The sequence below is a fragment of the Hoplias malabaricus genome, chromosome 2 (genome assembly GCF_029633855.1).
Source record: "Hoplias malabaricus isolate fHopMal1 chromosome 2, fHopMal1.hap1, whole genome shotgun sequence".
Lineage (NCBI taxonomy): Eukaryota > Metazoa > Chordata > Actinopteri > Characiformes > Erythrinidae > Hoplias > Hoplias malabaricus.
The window spans coordinates 14,247,850-14,267,749 of NC_089801.1; the positions used below are offsets into that span (position 1 = coordinate 14,247,850).

At 38.3% G+C, this 19,900-nt stretch overlaps 2 protein-coding genes across 5 annotated transcripts in view; both read left to right on the top strand.

Annotated features, from left to right (window-relative positions):
• The first annotated feature begins 3,038 nt into the window (after positions 1-3,038).
• LOC136686490 (N6-adenosine-methyltransferase non-catalytic subunit) lies at positions 3,039-10,702 on the top strand. Its single transcript, XM_066660303.1, has 11 exons — positions 3,039-3,261; positions 4,610-4,698; positions 5,487-5,574; positions 5,658-5,735; positions 6,446-6,533; positions 6,841-6,931; positions 7,372-7,513; positions 7,617-7,709; positions 8,236-8,352; positions 8,545-8,755; positions 9,718-10,702. The coding sequence occupies exons 1-11, from the start codon at positions 3,196-3,198 to the stop codon at positions 10,014-10,016; spliced, it is 1,362 nt and encodes a 453-aa protein (XP_066516400.1). The 5' UTR covers positions 3,039-3,195; the 3' UTR covers positions 10,017-10,702.
• A 6,305-nt stretch (positions 10,703-17,007) lies between these two features.
• The window catches only part of rapgef2a (Rap guanine nucleotide exchange factor 2a), a 48,792-nt gene continuing 45,899 nt past the window's right edge, over positions 17,008-19,900 (top strand). For all 4 annotated transcript variants that reach the window (XM_066652016.1, XM_066652029.1, XM_066652021.1 and 1 more), the window contains exon 1: positions 17,008-17,786. In XM_066652016.1, the coding sequence (XP_066508113.1) occupies positions 17,718-17,786 (69 nt within the window). In that variant the 5' untranslated portion in view covers positions 17,008-17,717. The remainder of the gene's footprint in view (positions 17,787-19,900) is intronic.

Here is a 19,900-nt window from a genome sequence, read left to right on the forward strand (position 1 = left end):
CACACCTAAAAATAATAATAATAATTTATGTAATTATATAAATTATATAGGGCAGGTAGTGTCGCAGTCACACAGCTCCAGGGGCCTGGAGGTTGTGGGTTCGATTCCCGCTCCGCGTGACTGTCTGTGAGGAGTTGGTGTGTTCTCCCCGTGTCCGCGTGGGTTTCCTCCGGGTGCTCCGGTTTCCTCCCACAGTCCAAAAACACACGTTGATAGGTGGATTGGCGACTCAAAGTGAATGTGTGTGTGTCTGTGTTGCCCTGTGAAGGACTGGCGCTCCCTCCAGGGTGTATTCCTGCCTTGCGCCCAATGATTCCAGATAGGCTCTGGACCCACCGCGACCCTGAATTGGATAAACGGTTACAGATAATGAATGAATAAATTATATATATATTATATTTATAATATAAAAGGTTTTCCATTTGACTTTGTATTTTTACAGAGAGTTCAGTATAGTGCGTGTCTGTAAGTGTAAGCAGAGCTTATTTAAAGCACACAATTGTAACAGTAGCAGTAATGGGACACTGACTCATAACCTTAGATTCTCACCTGAAACCTCCTCAACCATGACCCTCTGCAGCACATCCTTCTCGTTCCGACTCAATTAGCTGTGGCCTTCCATCCATCATGCCTGAATGATTCATGTTTTGGGCACAGGTGTATGCTTGTGGAATTTCTGCTGTACCTCACACTAAGCCAGTGCCGAGTTGTGTTAAGATGAGCTACTTTTTGTAGTCTAGTATCACAAACCAGATTTCCAATTATACTCAGGGTGTTGTGTCACTTAATATGACTAGGAACAGTGTACCTTAATACTATCTGACTGATATATTAAATAATTAACCGCAGATTATTTTTTTGAGGCATAGGGGCATGTATTTTTCAAAATGCAATTAAAATATAAGGAAATCCCCATTAACAAAGTGGTATGCATTGGCAAACACACAATCATAGTTCATTTACTTGCCCCTGAATGCTTCAAAAACATGATGAATATTTAAAATATTTGTTTGGAACTCTGTAGTTATTGAGTCAGCAGATCATTAGTGACTGTTACGCACTGTGAGCCTCAGCACTCTGCGACCCCTGCCTTTACGTGGTCTGCCACTTGACGGTTGAGTTGTTGTGGTTCCTAAACACTTCCACTTTTCAATAATACCACTCACAATGGATTCTAGAATATCTAGGAGGGAAGATATTTCACAAACTGACTTGTTGCAATGGTGGCATATACAGCACCACGCTCTAATTCATTGCAGACTTTGGAATGACCTTTCAGGAATATTTGTAAAGGCCGATTGCATGGCTAGGTGCTTTATTTTTATAAACCTGTGGCAATGTGACTGAATTAAACACCTAAAGTCAATGTTTATGTACTCTATCCCAACTCTCGTCCATATAGTGTATTCATGGTGGTTTGAATCTCAGAAAAGAGGAAGTGACTGGCAACAGGGAACTATTACTACTGAATTAGTAACCACTTGGTGTGTGTGTGTGTGTGTGTGTGTGTGTGTGTTAAATTAATAATGCCGTCTGGAGGAACATAGGCTTTTTTCCACATTAACCCACATCTCGATGCTTGTTGGTATGTTTAGAACATCAGTGGTCATTCATCTTCCTTGATTACACCTCTCACCAATCATTCTGCTGATATATGGAAGAACGGGTTGTTTATCTGGCATCGATGTGCACCTTTAACATTTATACCAACTTCTTCCACACTCCATCAAGTCACTGGGCTCTGAGAGGGCTAATTTATTTTCTAGGATTTTTCCACCCTACGAAGCATAAACAGGTTTACTCAAAGACTACAAAACAGTTTGATATTTATATTATTTTGGTTGTAAATATAATTAAATTATAACAGCTTGTTGCTCTGTAAAATTAAAATAAACAACAAAGAACTACATAGTGCTTATTGGTAAGTCATTCGCAGATTTTTCTATCAATATTAAATATCAACACATTCAAACAAAATATATTAGCCCTTTTTCTATATGTTTAAATAAAACCTGTACTCTGCATTTCAGACTATCATGAACTTTGCTGCAGAACTTCTCACACAAAATAAAAAACTAAAATAAACAAAACAAAAAAAATGCAAATGTAAATTCTGTCACAGCTTAATAACAGACATAACAGACACACCGGGATAACAGACAGCTAATATTACCAGACACCTGGACAGAAATCACAAGCATCTTTCCAGTAAGATAAATAATATTTTGCACTGTATGTTTTTTAATATAATAGCAAAAAAATAGCCAAAAATTATCACTAGCCATATCACTGACATTTTTATTATAGACATGTCTCCAGTGGGACACAGAGATGGAGCAGCAGACCCATACACACAGCCCATTTTCATGAGACACTGTAACGTTTAAATGGTTGCTATTTTTTATTTATTGCTGTGTGGTGGAGGTTGTGGTAATGTACAAATGGCAGGAAATAACACACAAATTATCATAATTTGTCATGCATTAGTCATATGAAAGAGCTTTATTTTGATGATAAATGTGATGATAATTAATTCGCTATATGTGAATAACAATATTTGTTACGTTCTGATATGGAAATGTGTCGTCTCGATAAAATAAATTAAATCAACACCTTATCATGACACCGAATAAAAAAAATATCCGAACGCATGATTTTTTAGAGGTTTCCATATACTACTACTACTACTATTACTGCTACTACTACTATTACTACTACTATTACTGCTACTACTACTACTACTACTTCTACTACTACTATTACTGCTACTACTACTACTGCTACTACTTCTACTACTACTATTACTGCTACTACTACTACTGCTACTACTTCTACTACTACTATTACTGCTACTACTACTATTACTACTACTACTGTATTAGAAATTAAACGTAATGTTTGTTAACTTAAACAGCTCTCCCAGTGTTCAGTAAAACAGCAGTCCGGTTACTTCCTACTCATCCACCGTTACCTGTCTGTCTCAGATTGGTTAAGGGGGTAGGGAGAAGGGAACATGTCTTTGCTTGAACGGGATGGAACTTCTATAGAGAAGCGCGGTCTGATGGCGTCATAGTGGCTTCACGGTGACGCAGAACGCACGCGACAGTGCAGTGTTTGAATGGTTTACTGTCCGCGCGCGATTCTTAACAAACACAAAACAGGTTTATTAAAATCTTTAATCTAGAAAAAAGAGCAATGAACAGCCGACTACAAGAAATACGCGAGAGACAGAAGCTGAGGAGACAGCTCTTAGCACAACAGGCGAGTAACTCCGCTGATACAAAACCATGAAACCTCTTCAGAGTTCTGCCTTTGTTTGGCATGGAGCATTAACGCAGCCTTCTATATTTTTCAAAATATAACGCGTGTACAATTTAAGAGGGATTGTCTATTTCTTTTCTCGCATATCTATGAATAGTTGGAAACAAATGTAGTGGAGTGGTTTGAGATGTATTTCATTGTATACAGAAGTGTTTACAGTGGTGGTGGTGGTGGTGGTAGGAACCAGATGTCTGAAACATTTAAAGTCCCTGACCTTCTTTTAAAGGTGCACGAGGAGACTTTATTCATTTTCTAACTAGTACCATTAAAATGTGAATTATGAAAAAACATAATTACTTTAGCAATGGCATAACAAAAGTACATCCATTCGCTGAGGAAACATGCCCCCTAGGACCTATGCTGGCTGTCATTGTTGTTGTGGTTTGCCTGCTTGGCTGGTGGAGGTCGTCTTGCGTAATCAACATTGTGTTGGTTGGCATTTTGGATGCACAAATTGTGGCAGGTAATTGAACTAAAATCTGACACACTGTCTCGTAAAATTACCTAGTGCAGGTTTAAACCCCTAACCTCACCTGCGAAATATGTGTGTAGAAGTCATTTACAAGAAAAATGATACCCAATGCCTTAAAATGGTCTTGGGTGTAACTCCTTTGCCTTCAGTCAGTATGTGTGGACCTAGTCCCATCTCTTTCTCCCCACATCCCTCCAACAGTGGCCAGCAGCTCAAAATTTTTGTGACCTAAGGAGTACTGTCTGTCTAGCTCTGCCTGTTTGAGGCTGTTTTTTGGAACAGTGCAGATACACTCAGCCCTGGCAATGACTGTTTATTTCACTCATGATACGTATTCTAGTCTAGAAACATCACCACACTGGCTTGTCAACAAAGTTTATACACTTGGTTTTCACTAGATGTCATCTTTAATATTCTTACAAACTGCATCTCAGAAATTAGTTGCTTAAAATTGTTACTAATATTCTGATAAAATGGAACATTGTTTTGAGTTATGGTTTTGGCCCAAAACATATTTTAAACGTGTTCTGTGATAGAGGAATACAGGCAGGGCATACATAGGCACAAAAGAATATTTTTCCAAGTGTCCCACTATTTAACTTTACACAACATTATATAAAAAGTATATATGTGGTAAATTGAAAGTTCACTGGTGGTTTTGGAAAGTAAATGATTTATTTTATTTTAATTTTAGATGAGCAAAATTCCAAAGAAACCCGAGTCATTTAATTTCTCCATAATGCAGATATCTTCGTTTAGAATTTAATTTAGAGAGACTACATTCTTCTCAGTGAGCAAAGCCTTTTGTTTTTGCAGCTTGGAGCTGAAAGTGCAGATACTATTGGTGCCGTCCTAAACAGCAAAGAGGAGCAGAAAGAAATCGAAGAGACCAGAGAGACCTGCAGGTGGGTATTTCTACATGAAGGGTCCTACTCTCATACATGAATTGTCAATTTTATTAGAATACCCCAGAGTTACATCTGAAAGTCAAAATATTTAGTAGTTTGTCTTACTTTGCTGAATCTATTCTACTGGGAAGACTTTGCACAGGAACATTGCTGTGAGCAATTGATTGCATTTAGCCACAAGAACATTAGAGAGGTCAGACAGTGATGTTTTATGACTTGTTCTGGACTATTGGATGGGGCTAATAATTTGGATACTTCTCTATCTGAGATATGACATTAGGCTCAAGTACAGCTGCTTATCCCATTTGAGTTCTTATTCATACATATCTATGGAGTTTATACATGGAGTGCTTGCCACATTTATCACCTGTATCAGCAATGGCTGCCTTAAAGTAGCTGAATTCATTTATTATAAAATGTGCCTGCAAATATTTGCACACAAAGTGTATGGTATGTGTTCACATATACAGAGTTACACCTAAGTATCCACTGGCAATCTGTTCCAGGACCTTTTACAGATATTAAAATCTGTGAATGCCCAAGTTCTTTATATGAACATGGCATAATATTTGAATGTAATCTATGCACACCTTCTCATGTAGTTCTCATGTTGTTTGTTTATTTTACTGCATTTGGCTGAATATGTGAATACGTTGTGTTGACTCTACAATCTGTTGTATATGTTTGGACAGATTTAATGTCAGTGAGAATTATTTATTTAATTCATGTCCAACTATAAACAGGATCCATATTGATTAATTAAATTATTTATTTTAAATTTAAAGAGCATCATTTGACACCACAGTCCCCAGTTCGAAAAGGAAGTGTCAGAATGAAGGCGAGGACACTGAGGAGGACTTGGAAGAGCACAGGGTGAGTGATGCTGATCTGAGCTTCGTAGTCATTGTGTTTGAGGATAACAACAGTGGTATGAATGCCAGATGGATATGTTGCAGGAGGATTTGGAGCCCCAGCAGCAGGAGGAGAGTGGACCTTATGAAGAAGTGTATAAGGACTCCAGCACTTTCCTGAAGGTGGGAACATGTTAGAGTTCTTCATTAAAAGGTGTCATCAGTACTGCCATATGTATAAAAATGAAAACGTATAGCCACAAGGCGAGTACACATTTGAATTGTGCTGGGAATCAAGGCCATAAATATCTCTGTGCTCTTTGGGTGTGTGGATTGACCCTCCCTTTCCCAATCTCCATTTTTTTTGACGCCAGCCAATGAGGGCATTTGGTAGCTGATATAACAGGACTGACAAAAAATGTGCTCCATCATAGAAGGGCTATATACTGATGGAATAAGTAGTAGCTCTGTGGAAGCACAATGCAATTTTATTTTCCCAGCATTTGATGGGAGAAACCTAGCTAGTGGGTGGATTTGGCAACATCAAGAAGAACATTAGGTTCAATTTATAACAGTTACAGTCTGGTATAGTAGTATCCTATAATGTACAATAATCGTAAATTCTCCCAAATTTTTCTCCAAAAACTTGGTACTGACAACATATTGCTTAAAACTAAAGGACAGAATCATATTAAATACATTCTCAATGTCCTCAAGGGGAGACTACACTTTTTCAGGATGATGTTCCTTTACCACCCATATTTCATATCTCAGAAGCATTTAGATTTTAATATAGCTTTGTTTTCAGATGTCTTGCATGTTAATTTAACTAAAACAAAACAGAAATACATATTAGTTTTGGTGTTATATGTTTCCTTTGTTGTATTGCCTAGGGTACACAGAGTCTTAACCCTCATAACGATTACTGCCAGCATTTTGTGGATACTGGCCATCGGCCACAGAACTTCATCAGAGACGTGGGTGAGTCTTTTTGTGTTTCCGTGTGCCTTGGCCATGAAAGGGCTCCAAAAGGAAAGAGGGAAAATGATTACCCCAATTAGGAATTGCCTTTTAATTTTTCTATAGTTAAGTTGTTGACATTATTTGATTGATTAATCATTAATAGGTGTACCCAAAATCAAGGTTAAAAGGACCTATTAAAATAGACTGTTTGACATTTCTGAACCTCTGAAAAACACTGTCCATTTCCACTCCTATGGACACACATTAAAAATATTGTAATAATTCAAACCCATAATTAAACTTTCTTTTGTATTTTGGGTTGAAGGCTTGGCTGACAGGTTTGAGGAATACCCCAAACTGCGAGAGCTCATTCGACTCAAAGATGAGCTCATCTCCACCACCAACACTCCTCCAATGTGAGTGAAACATACTTTTATAACACCATTCACAAGTGCAGCTGTCATCTCGCTCACATGACTATTTTCATTTGGTGTTTCAGCTGCTACCTGCTAAGTTTTATCTCAGGTGTCACATTTAAAAATATTATAAAGGTGCCAACAATATTAAAGGTGATTATTATATTTTTCATTTCGTTTGTAATTCTACTCTCATGAGATGAAGGATCATATAGATTTATAACTCCTGCTCCACAGAGTGGGTCCCCCAAATGTGAGTAGCCATGATTAAAATAAGGTTTGATACAGAATCCAGTCATGCATTGGCTTGCATTGTAAGTGATGAGGGAGAAGGAGGCCATCCTGCCCATCCAGAGAAGTTGAGGCCAGTTATACACTTTGGGACAATGCAGTTGTGTCTCTCCAGTATCAGATTTTCTTGTGCATTTATTGTCTGTCAGGTACCTTCAGGCTGATATGGAGACCTTTGATCTGAGGGATTTGAAATGCAAGTTTGATGTGATTCTGCTGGAGCCTCCATTAGAGGAGTACTACAGAGAGTCTGGCATTATCGCCAGTGAGCGCTTCTGGACCTGGGATGATGTGAGTCCAACATATATCACTCTATTTATCAAACTCACTCCATTACACCAACTAACCTCAAATGCCATCTCCTATTTTCCTCAATCTCTCTCTGTTTGAGCAGATCATGAAGCTGGAGATTGATGAAATATCTGCATTGCGTTCTTTCGTTTTTCTTTGGTGTGGCTCAGGAGAGGGACTGGATCTTGGTAGAATGGTATGATCTCACACAGATACACACACACACATCTTATTAGTTCCTCATTCAAAGAGGCTGGTCAATATATGCTGGTAAAGTAGGACTTCATGAGCATTTAGTATTTTTATTTTAAGTTTTATTTTAATGTTTAAATGTTTTTAAACTCAAAATTAATTGAATGTAACTAAATATTAAACATTAGATGTACATTTGGGAATACAGTAGGTTTCTTTTAATCCTTAAATCTAACATCACCATAGAGGTAACACAGTTGGATAGTACACCAGACATTAATGGTCAGATTAGTGGACTCTCAAATTTTGCATTAGTTTCAGTATTGGTTATGAATCACTAATTAAATATACAACAGAAAAAACACTACAAAATATTTTTCCACTTCTATAACTGGATTTCACTGCATTTGGGCAGTGTTTTATTTACTTTATCAGTAAATGTCTCTGTATTTTGTGGAGCTATTTCCTAAATTACAAAATTTGAACTCTTTTTGTAATATATTAAACTATTAAGAATTCTGTTTTCTCAGTGCTTAAGGAAGTGGGGTTTCAGGAGATGTGAAGATATCTGCTGGATCAAAACCAACAAGAACAATCCTGGCAAAACTAAAACACTTGACCCCAAAGCAGTCTTCCAGAGAACCAAGGTGAGAACCCAAACCCTAATTTTAAGCTGAAGGGTATTCCTACCTGTATTTAAACAATTTTTAATTAAACATAAATATACTGTATTAATTATGCTCTAATTGCAAAGAAACACCCACTTGCCCAATGTTCCTTAATTTTTGTGTTATTTTTAAATATTGGATGCTGAATCTACAAGTGTGTGTGTTTTGCAGGAGCACTGTCTGATGGGCATTAAGGGGACAGTCCGACGCAGCACTGACGGAGACTTCATTCATGCTAATGTGGACATTGACCTGATCATTACTGAGGAGCCTGAGATGGGGAACATAGAGAAACCTGTAGAGATCTTCCACATTATTGAACACTTCTGCCTGGGACGCCGTCGTCTACACCTGTTTGGCCGAGACAGCACCATCCGCCCAGGTCTAAATTATGCACAAACACACACATGTACTCAGATTATATGCCAGTTATATTTTCTAAATAAAACCCAAATGTTTACATGCACACTACAATTAATCAGGTCCATAATTAATATTGGAGACCCGTTTAGTGTAACTAATACCAAAACAACAAGCATATGAATCCAGACATGGACTGAAGTTGTCATGGAACTATGGCTTCTACAGTTAAACCATGATCACATAGCTTAAAAATGCATTTACATACCTTCACATTGGATTCATAGTGCACTACTTGTGTGTAGAACCCAGTATGTCGTATACTACAGTAGGTTGGGTGTACAATTTTGGATGCAGCTTTAGTTTGAGACTACAGTTTTACTTTTTGAACAGGCTTACTGGCAGCCCCAGGAAACCGTGCTTCAGCTGTACGGCTTTACCATTTTTACAAAAGTCTTTCATAGTTCAAAACACAACCTTACTTACATGTTGGGAATGTAGTCCACAGTCTAACTGGGAATATACTCACATACAGTTGTTTACATCACTGTTGTTCTTGTTTTCCCTATATCAGATTACATAAAGGAACACTACATAGTATTTTTACTTTAAAAATCATTACCTTCAAAATCATTGTGATGTTCCACTGACCTGAAATAAGGAGAATAGAGCCTCTGGTGCTATTTCAGGTTTAGCATTGCAGAAACTGCACCCCCCACTGTTGTTTCTTTATTGACAGTACTGTAAAATTGTATTAAACTTTGCAACTATAGGAGGACCCCAGGAGCAATACCAAATGTTACCTAGTGCTCAATTAAGGGCTTTTATACTTGTTGATTGAATTATTAAAAGATAGATTAGTGAAGTTGCATTATCGTATTAATTTAAATGCATTTGTTGTCTTAGCATAGGAGTGTTTTTTAAATATAACACAGGCAAATAAACCTGACATAGCTGTTGATTTTCCTGTCTGTGACTCTTCAGGCTGGCTGACTGTTGGGCCGACCTTGACCAATAGCAACTTTAACGCTGAAGTTTACTCCTCCTACTTCAGCACCTCTCACTTAACCGGCTGCACTGAGGACATTGAGAGGCTCCGCCCCAAATCCCCGCCTCCTAAAGTCAAACCGGAAGGAGGGAGGGGAGCACCACGTGGTGGCCGTGGCGGGACAGTTGTGGGGAGGGGCGATCGAGGCCGGGAGAGGAACCGACCTAACTTCCGTGGAGAGAGGGGAGGATTCAGGGGCCGTGGGGGGCCACATCGAGGGTTCCCTCCAAGATAGACCACATGGTTTCTGTCTTTTTATTGTGAAAATCATACTTTGAATATGATGAAATTATTTTTGTATGTTTAAGTCTTTGCTCTTGCCTTTCAAATTTTAATTGTTCCCCATCTGCCATTTGGCTTCTGTTATATGTGTTTAATGTCAGTAGATTTTCGTTTTTTTAATAAAGGAGAAATAAATCATTTTTACCACTAAAATATAGCAAACAGCATTTATGAAATTGCAACTTTGACTGTGAGAAGTAACTAATTGCTTAGCAGTCCCTGAATAAAACAGTTTATGCTCTCTGTAGTGGGGGCCCCCTCCGACAGCCACAGGCATCCATGTATTTAAAAAGTATGTTGCACAATATCTAATACAGTGGAACCTCTACCTACGAACTTGATCCGTTCCATGACCCGGTTCATAAGTGGAAAAGTTTGTTTCTCAAGTCAATTTTCCCAATTTAAAATGGAAAAGCAATTAATGCGTTCCAGCCCCCATCCCGAAAGTCACCCTTTTTGCACTGATATATGTTTACAACCCTCTCAAATTAGTAAAAAAAATACATGTATCATTAATAAAAATAAAAAAGAAATACAGTGGAAACAGTAAAAAAAAAAAAGAAATAAAAAAGTTTTAAGTGGTTACATATCGCTACCTTAAAGACGTGACGACTGGCTGGAGGAGTAACACAGGCACTGGCTGTATGACGGGAGGTGGGGGGGGGGGGGTGGAATAACGGAGAGTAGGCGGTGAATGTGGGGAGACGAAGCGTAGATACAGCTTAACTTAGCACGAATTTCGATGTCAGCTATTTACACTAATGCTAAATGCTAATAAACTACAATTTGCTAATCTTAAACACTCACTCAAGCGGAATCTCGGGTTCATTTCTAGAGTCGTGGTTCGTTGGTGGAGGCAAAAAATATTCAAATGCCCGGTTCGTATCTTGGAAAGTTCGTTAGTAGAGGTTCCACTGTACATCCAAGCCATTAAATCTCCATATAATTGCTGTTCCATAACGTGAAGAACAATTGCTTGAGAAAGCTTTGGTGAACATAATCATTTCCCAAGAATCAGGAGTATAAGTACAAATGTAGTAGCTTATAATACTGAGTAACTTCTGGAACTGCAGAATTTCTTAATTCAGTATTTACTGTATAATACACTTATTATATAGTTGAAGTAAAACTATTTGGACACTTAAAAAAGTAAAAAAAAAAAAAAAACTATTAATATATAATGTATCTACCTACCTATCTAATTAAGTGTTTAGAATTTAATGTCCACAAAATCTATACGCATCTTTGTGGACACAGGCATTTAATTACATACATAGCTTGTATAAACTCTGTAGAATTGGATGAAATTAAATGCTTTGTTGCAGCTGCCTGAGCCTCCATGGTCTTCATGCTCAATGCTTTGTGTCAGCTAGAGGAGTATAAGACGAGCTCACAAGACAAAAAAATTGTCACCTGTGACTGAAACCTACCTAATTCATGTAATGCCTCGATGAGCACAAATAACAGTGATTCAAGTTGTCAGGGACTGGACAAGTTTCTGGATGTAGGAAACATCAATATTCTCCCACCCTTGCGTCACTTCTTGGAGCAATTCTGGAATTCTTGCCTGGAAGTGAAGGGATTTTCATTCACAAGTTGTGAAACATGCTGTTGGTCCCTGTCTGTCAACTTTGTCTTTCTACCACAATTCTGACAATAATTTCCTGTAGACTCATATGACCTTATGCTTCCATACACCTGCAAATTATGTTCGTTCGATCAATCAATCAACTTTTATTTACATAGCACTATTTACAACAGAAATCACAAAGCAGCTTTACAAAGATTTGGGTCCAAGCCAGGAGTTACAGTGGCAAGGAAGAACTCTCAGGACATGAGGAAGAAACTTTGGAAAGAGCCAAGAGTCATAAGGGGGAACCCACCTCCCTCTGGTCCACAGAACAGAAAAAGTGGACTGACAGAGATAATAGAGAATTAAAAGATAATAAGAGTTAAAGGTATTTTGAAGGTTAAAAAATGTGAGAGGGAACAGGAGGAGGTCAGTTATTCTGTCGGACGGTAAAAGAAGGTGCAGAGTCCATTTGGGCTAAGACAGCATCCTTCATGGCCAAGCATGGTGCCGTAGGTAATACAAGACCAAGATCTTGTACAGGATGGAGCTGGATCAGGACAACTTTAGGGAGAGCAGCAAGAACAGGGCACCTTGAATCGTAATAGAGACAAGGAATTTAATAGGTTCATGGTTGAGCAAGGGAGGAATTACTTTGCAAGGAGCATCCAGGAGCCAGGTAAAAAAAACAATCGACAGACATGCGGGAGACATTATGTGATAGAAAATAGTGATTATTTGTAAAAGCAGCTATAACACAAGTAGAGAAGGAGAAACCTGAAGTGGGAGATTAACCAAAACCTGTAAAAAGGTACGTTTTCAATTGAGATGTAAAGATTCAGAAGGTGTCTGAGCCCTGAACAGCAACAGTAAGCCTATTCCAGAGTTGAGGAGCGTTGTGAGAAAAGCCTCCCGCAGTGTTTTTCCTACTGCTAGGAACTAAAAGTAGACCAGCATCCTGTGATGGGTATGAAGTGTATGTGATGGGTGCTAGGGTATGAGAAGTTCAGTAAGATACTGTGGGCCTAAACTATTTAGAGATTTATAGACCAGAGGAATCTTTTAAAGTCAATGCAAAATTTTAGAGTGTAGTGTAGAAACAAGAGAACATTTTTTTTAGCTCTAGTGAGCACTCTGGCAGCTGCATTTTGAAATAACTGAAGCTTGTGTAGTGCTTTGCCCAAGCTCCCTGCCAGGAGTGCACTGCATTAGTCTAGCCATGAAGTTATAAATGCATGTACTTGTTTTTCTGCATCTTCTAAGGATAAGATATGCCATATTTTGGTAATATTGCATAAGGGGAAGAAGGCTGTTTTGGCCGCATTGGATATATGGGTGTCAAATATGATAGCCAATCCAAAAGCTTCTCTAATTTTTTTAACGAAGGAACATGGTACATTTATATTTATGTAGACATGCGACAGTATTAGGTTTGGCTGGTTTATACAGTTGTGTGTCATCAGCATAGCAATGGAATGGAATAATCTACATATAGGTTACTGTATCTATTGGCAGCGTATAAAGGGTGAATAATAGTGGACCAAGCACTGACTCTTGTGGAACACCATATTTAACTAGGCATTAAACTCTACATATGGTTATTACTACAATGTCCAGTTACTATCAACAACAATGTGAAAAAACTCAGACAATATAAGTCTGTGTAACAGCTTTTTAAAACAAACCACTCCAAATGACTCTTTTTTTTTAAACCATTGTTTACAAAACGTAAGACGAAGAAGCAATTCTGTGTGCAATTTTTTAAAGCTGGGCGAAATTAATCTTTAAAGACACACTCCAGTGAAAATCAAGATTATAAACATTTCTGTATGATGTTGTTTATGCTAGGATACATATCACAAGCTAAATCAGCAGTCAATGTCATGGCTGAGCAAATCAGCTTAGAAAATGCACTGTTACAAAGATCTTAAATTTATTTATTTTTTTACTTTGATAAGTATCAAAACAACAATAAAAATAGAGAAGAAAAAAACAACACTAAATTAATGACAAATCATAACATTACATTTAGAAAAAAAAGTCCCATACACCATTACATTTCCATTTCAACACCACAGCGCATCTGTTTGTTTGACATTTAATACATAGATCTGACTTAGATGAGTATATCTTTATCATATTCTCAGGGGTGATAAATAACCTATGGATAATCCTAAACTGCCTTTCTGCAAACTGGTTAGACCTAAGACTGCAGTGAACACGAGCTACCCACTTGTCATCCGAAATCCCCATGTCAAAGTCCATTTCCCATCCAATTCTACTAGAGTTAGTATTAAAGAGGTTTCTTGATTCAATATATTGTAACATTTGGAAATGAAATGCTTTTGTTTACCTTCAGAACTTATAACGTTTTCTGAGTTGGCATAACTCCTGATTTGAAGGAATCGATAAAAAAAAATCATGTTGTTTTAGCTCGTCGAAAGAGTAAGGTGAGCTCCAAGCCATAGGTCTCCTATGGATAATATCCGTCTGTATTCCCATTTTTTAACCCAGGGTCAGTGATACCAGGAAGAAATTCTGGATTTCCACATATGGAAGCAAATACTTTCCCAAGTTTGTCATTCTTAATATATGTTTTAATCTTAGTCCAAACTGATAAGGTACTTATTAGAGAAACTTGTGTTCCCCACTGTTTTTCAGCCACCCACCTTTTTCAAATGATAATAAACATGTTAGTGGCATAGGACTGCTTACATATGACTCTATATTCCAAACACAAACATTCTGGGTCTTTAGTAAACCACTGTGTAATAAAATGTAAATGAGCTACCCAGTTGTAGAGCTGTATATTAGGGACCCCTAATCCCCCTGTGTCTACTGGGAGTTGCTTTTTCCCCCATTTAAATCTAGGCTTCTTTCAGCCCATATAAAATCCCAGATAATAAAGTTGTATTTTCTAATGTCTTTCTTTGGAAAAGTTACAGCGATCATTCGCAAGGCATATAACATCCTGTGCAAGATACTAATTTTAACTATACTCACTCTACTTGGCAATGATATGGGAAAACATGTCCATCGCCGCTAGTCATTTCTGATTTTAAGCATAAGTGGGGGGGGGGGGCGTGACAAGCAAGGATTAGATCCATTAACAGAAACCCTGTAAGTATTAGGGTCAGATCTAATTGCTTCAGCTAATGGTTCATTAACAGTACTGAAAATTAGGGGTGCCAGGGGGCAGCCTTTCTAGGTGCCTCTACCGATGTTGATTTGGCTCAGTACGCTGGCCATTTTATTATAAATGTGAGCAACAGGGTTCTTGTATAATATCTGGATCCATCTTTTAAAACGTTCCCCAAACCTGTAACGATGCAGTAAACTGAACATGTATCCCCACTCCACCCGGTCAAAGGCTTTTTTCTGTATCCAGCCTGAGCAGAAAAGAATTCTTTAACATATTGGGCATGCTGTATAATATTAAGTACACATCTAAGAATATTAAAGGAATGGATCTCCTTTAATAAACCCAGTTTGGTCTGGGTGAACAAGAGCAAAGAGAAACTAGGCAAGCCTACTTTTGTCAGACCGCCATTATCCATATAGCCATTGTCACAGAGGTGTTTCTGGCATTTCAAATACAGGAAATCCCAAAATACATACTCTTGTCATTGGAAAGTCTGGAGAAGATCTGGTGCTTCATATCAATGTCTTTGTTTACAATAATAACAAATAATAACATGCTATAAATGTAGTTTATCTTGTCAGTTGCTCACAGTGTATGATCATGGAAAGCTTGTTATTTTCTGTTCATACCACGCTACAAACTGAAGCACTGTGTTGAGATGAAGCAACTCGTTAACCAGAAAGCAACAAGATAACATTTTTTTGAACATTTCTAAAACCAAGCACCTTAACATTTTATCAACTAAGTAATCTATACTTGATAAAGGAACAGGGCATCACTGGGAACTAGATATTTATTACTGATTTATATTTCTATAAGGGTCCAACTGATAAAACGGTGCTGTAACAAATCCACAGCCTCGTTTATTCTGAGTAACACCTCGCTCTGGTGTTCTGGTTTTAACGATCCGGAGATTTTGATGCAATTTTCTCGTCAGAAAGTCAGTAACAGTGAGATGTGCCCCTGTATTCACATTATTATAAGATGACTTTGTTTGTTAAACATACAGTAAAAAGCAAAAGGCTGTTAAGTTCTCGCTGTGAAATACGGCTGAATTAACGGTCTTTACTTGCGCATGCGCGTTTCAACATTAGGTGTCAGTCAGTCAGTAAGTGCAAATACCTCTCCTAGGCCGGTCCGGTAGGCGGTTTGGCAATAATGCAACTCCAAGTCTTTGAGCTAGAATTTTAGCAAAAAAATTAGCATCAACAGACATCAAAGTAATCGGTCTATAAGAAGCTGGGTCTTCTGGATTTATATCCTTTTACTAAATAAGAGTTATGTTAGATGATCCTGGAGTAAGTGTGTGTGTGTGTGTGTGTGTGTTTGGGGGGGGGGTTCCTTTATCAAATGCATCTTTATACAATATCAATTTATACGAAGCAATGGGGCTTTAATAACATGTAAGAATGTTTCATAAACTCTGCGTTGAACCCATCAGGGCCTGGACCTTTTCTGTTAGGGAGGTTTTTGATTGCATTTATTAATTCACTCTCTGTGATTGGACCAATACATCACACTGTTTGCATTAATGATTCTGAATTAGAACACTGTGATTCATATAAATTTAATAATTTAATAATACCACTTAAAGACCACCAATATTGTTTTTTTAGGGTTTTCCTTCCCTTATTTTCATCCATAATTGCTATGTAGGTAGATTCCTTTCTGCCTGAAATGAACCGAGCAAGATATTTCCCTGGCCTGTTTCCGTATAGAAATTGTGTCTGCCGTTTAAAAGTGCCGTGCCATCAAAAGATGCTCGTGCTTCTACTAATTGTTTTGCCGTCATTTCCCCTTGGGTCTCAATTAATTTAATTTCTTATTTAGCTATTTCCCTTTCCAGATTTGCCTGAGCCTGATTATCACTTTTCATTTTTTGGGAAGTATAAGAAATTATTAATCCTCTGATATATGCCTTCAAAGCAAAGGGGCAAATTCAAACAGCCAGGGTTTCTGACATCATAAACCTAAGGAACCAATCCTCTCCATTTGCATTTGAATCTTGTGAACTAATTTTTGTTATTACAAATATCTTCTTATTTCTTAAAATCCTATAAGTAATTTTGATGAACAGGGATGAGTTTGAGAAGTTTCATCAATGACCGGAGTGCATGTGTAATTCAAAGTACCGTCCACTAGAGGGTCGACATAGGCCGCTTCTCCAGTCTAATCCCCACCTCTCTGTTTCTTTCCATATAGAAGTTAAAACACAGTCCTCTCTCCCGTTACACAGAGAACATCACCGCGGTCAGACACCGAGGACGCTTTCCTGGGGTTAAATTAGTGTTCTTTTGTATTAGAAAGGCCTGGTTTTCTAACACGAACTCCGAGGAGGGACGGACTTTACTACTGGAAGAGCAGATTTTATTACTGGATATATTTTCTAATAGAATTTTCATTTACACGGGATTTGGGGCGCGTTCCAAACAGTATTCGAGTGAACTAAGTAGTGTGTCTAAACCAATAAGTCATACATAGAGCAGTGTTTGTTAAGTGTAGAATGTACTGTACAGTAGTATATGTTTTGGAACACAGCCGTTGGTTGCTACACCGATAGCAAGGCAAGAAGGGGGAAAGAACAGCATTTTTTCTGTCCTTTGTGTTACAGTTGTAACACCGATGTTTGGTCAGGGCTAACGTATCATGACTAGAACAAAGTAACGGTAGTCGCGGAGACACTAGCTGGTGAAAGCGGGGATCTGCTCGCTATCCAGCGGCCACTAGAACAACTCGAACCCGTGGCTGCGTCAGTGGCCTGGACACACCGAAGATCCATTTTTCCCTACGGTTTGAGGAACTGGGAGAGTTTTGGATTGTTGTTTTTGAGCTTCTTGGGGCCAGAGGAAGGTGGTGACTTAAAGGAAATGCTCAACGTCTGAAGGAAAGCTCTGTTTGTCGGCACTGGTTTTTGTGCATTTTCCCAAAACTGAAGCCACAGAATGGCGTCTTATGTGGACAACAGCTTTCGGCAGGCGATTATGAAGAGCCCCAATGAAAGGACGCAACAGGTAATATACAGGAAAATCCGTTATTTCTGTCTCAGCTGTGTTAATTTTATCTACAGGCTTTGGGAGCTTAAGTTTCCTCAGTATCCACTTAGCGATAGCTAACTAACGCAGTGTAATCGCCTTTACTCTGTCCGTTACTCGGGCGACGCCGAAGTTCCTACTGGAATTTTCCGTTCCACCTTAAATGCTGCGGCAGTTTAGTTAATCTAAAGCCTGGGGCGGTTTACAGAGATAACCCAGTTATCTACAAGTTTTTTGGCAAAAGGGGTGCAGATATCACCGGGATTAATCATTCCGATTAACAAATGTAATTTAATGTGGAACGGAATATGCACCTAAGAATCAATATTCATCCTTGCTTTAGTAGGGATTTCTATCGGTGTTTAACTCCCCTTACACATTTGTTGGATTTTTTAACGGTTCTTTCCATTCCACCTTAAATGGTGCCGCAGTTACGTGACCCTGTACAGGCGCCAGAATGTTAAGTGCCGGACTGTTTAAGGTGGAATGGAAAATTGCACTAAGAATGAAGCCCATGCTTTGTTAGCAAGTTTAAATGATTTTGTTGGATTTAACGGTATACATTTTATTTTACGAGCTTTGTTTGGGCTGTATAAACTTTCTATGCAGAAACACTATTATATTATCGGCTTGTTCTGAAAGCAGGAGAATGACCTGTGAAGAGTGATGGTGGGAGGTTGGATGTGGCTGGAATGTGGTCTTATTTTAGCCCCATTTCTGACTCAGTAAGTTACGCCAGACTATTGTAACCCAATTAAACCAGAGCCAGTCAGTCTGATGATGACATCTGTCTACATTACACTATAATATTATGACACATCACATTGTTTTAAAGCTCTTTCCTCACCCTAATGTTTCACTCTAGCCAGCAGCGACAGTAAGTTGTCGCCTAGGCCCCGTTGAGCTTGGAGAAAAACCCCAGGAATGTGAGGCAGTAAGAAAATCAGAGCTAAAGGAATGTGTGAGGTGCAGCATGTGTGCCTGCCAACAGTATCTTCTGACATAAATTAACAACTAGACATGTGTCTGTTTCTTTTAAGGACCTGTCCAAACTAATCATGTCCAGGAAAATTACAGCCCTCAATGCTAAATGGGTTTGCTTGGGTGAGATGTTAATATAAACGCGTTACCTTATTGTACCCTTCTAAAATGTGTTGAAATCAATTCATGTTCAATACTGAATGATTTCATTCAGTATGTCCAAAAATAAGTTGAAACGGGAGATTAAGTGCCTTTAGCAGCATCTAATAATTCAGATTGATCCAGGTTTGAAAGTAGCATTTTCCTCTTTTCTTGTTATATAAGTTGCTTCAAATTTGTGCACACTTTGTAGCTGCATTTTGCAGTTTTTTTTAAAAAGGACACTGATCTGAAAACTGGGAGTCGATTCCAGTCTAGCACCCGCATTCTCTGTTGTTCCACTTGGCTGTTTTATGGTGTCATAATTATGGAAATTCATGAAAAAGATGCTGAATAGCAGCTGTTGTTAAAACAAAATGTGTTCAAAAATTTTGACTAAAGGTTCTTTCCCAGATATGCAGTCTTCCCATGCTTTGAGCACTAATAACCCGCATACCATAACAGACAATGGCTTTTGAAAGTTACACTGGTAACAAATGGGAGGTATTTGCCATCCTTGGTCTGGAAAACACAACTGCATTGTTTTTTTTGTTTTTTTTTTTAAGAAAAAACAAATCAGAACCCTCATGCATGTTTAATGATTGTTTCTGCTGCGCATCTTTTAAAATGAGATACAGCTACGAACTGATGATGCTCTGTTGAACAATGTAGCTTTTTAAAGAGTTTCTAAGCCCCATGCAGTAATGTCCATCACATAAATCTGCTCCTGTATTTCACAGGAGATCACTTTTCTATGGTTTCTGAATCTTTTGATGCACTGAAATATAGAGGATGAGAGTTGTTTCAAAATGTTTGGATTGATTGCTGCTGCATTTGTTTAATCTAAGTGCTGAATCTCAACCCGTCCTAGCTCAAAGCACCCATGAAGGACCTCATTGTTTATTTGCGGAGGCTTAGTGTGGAGGCTGTATTTGGCATGGTTAACTCTTGCTGTGAGGTGTTAAAGAGCTTCA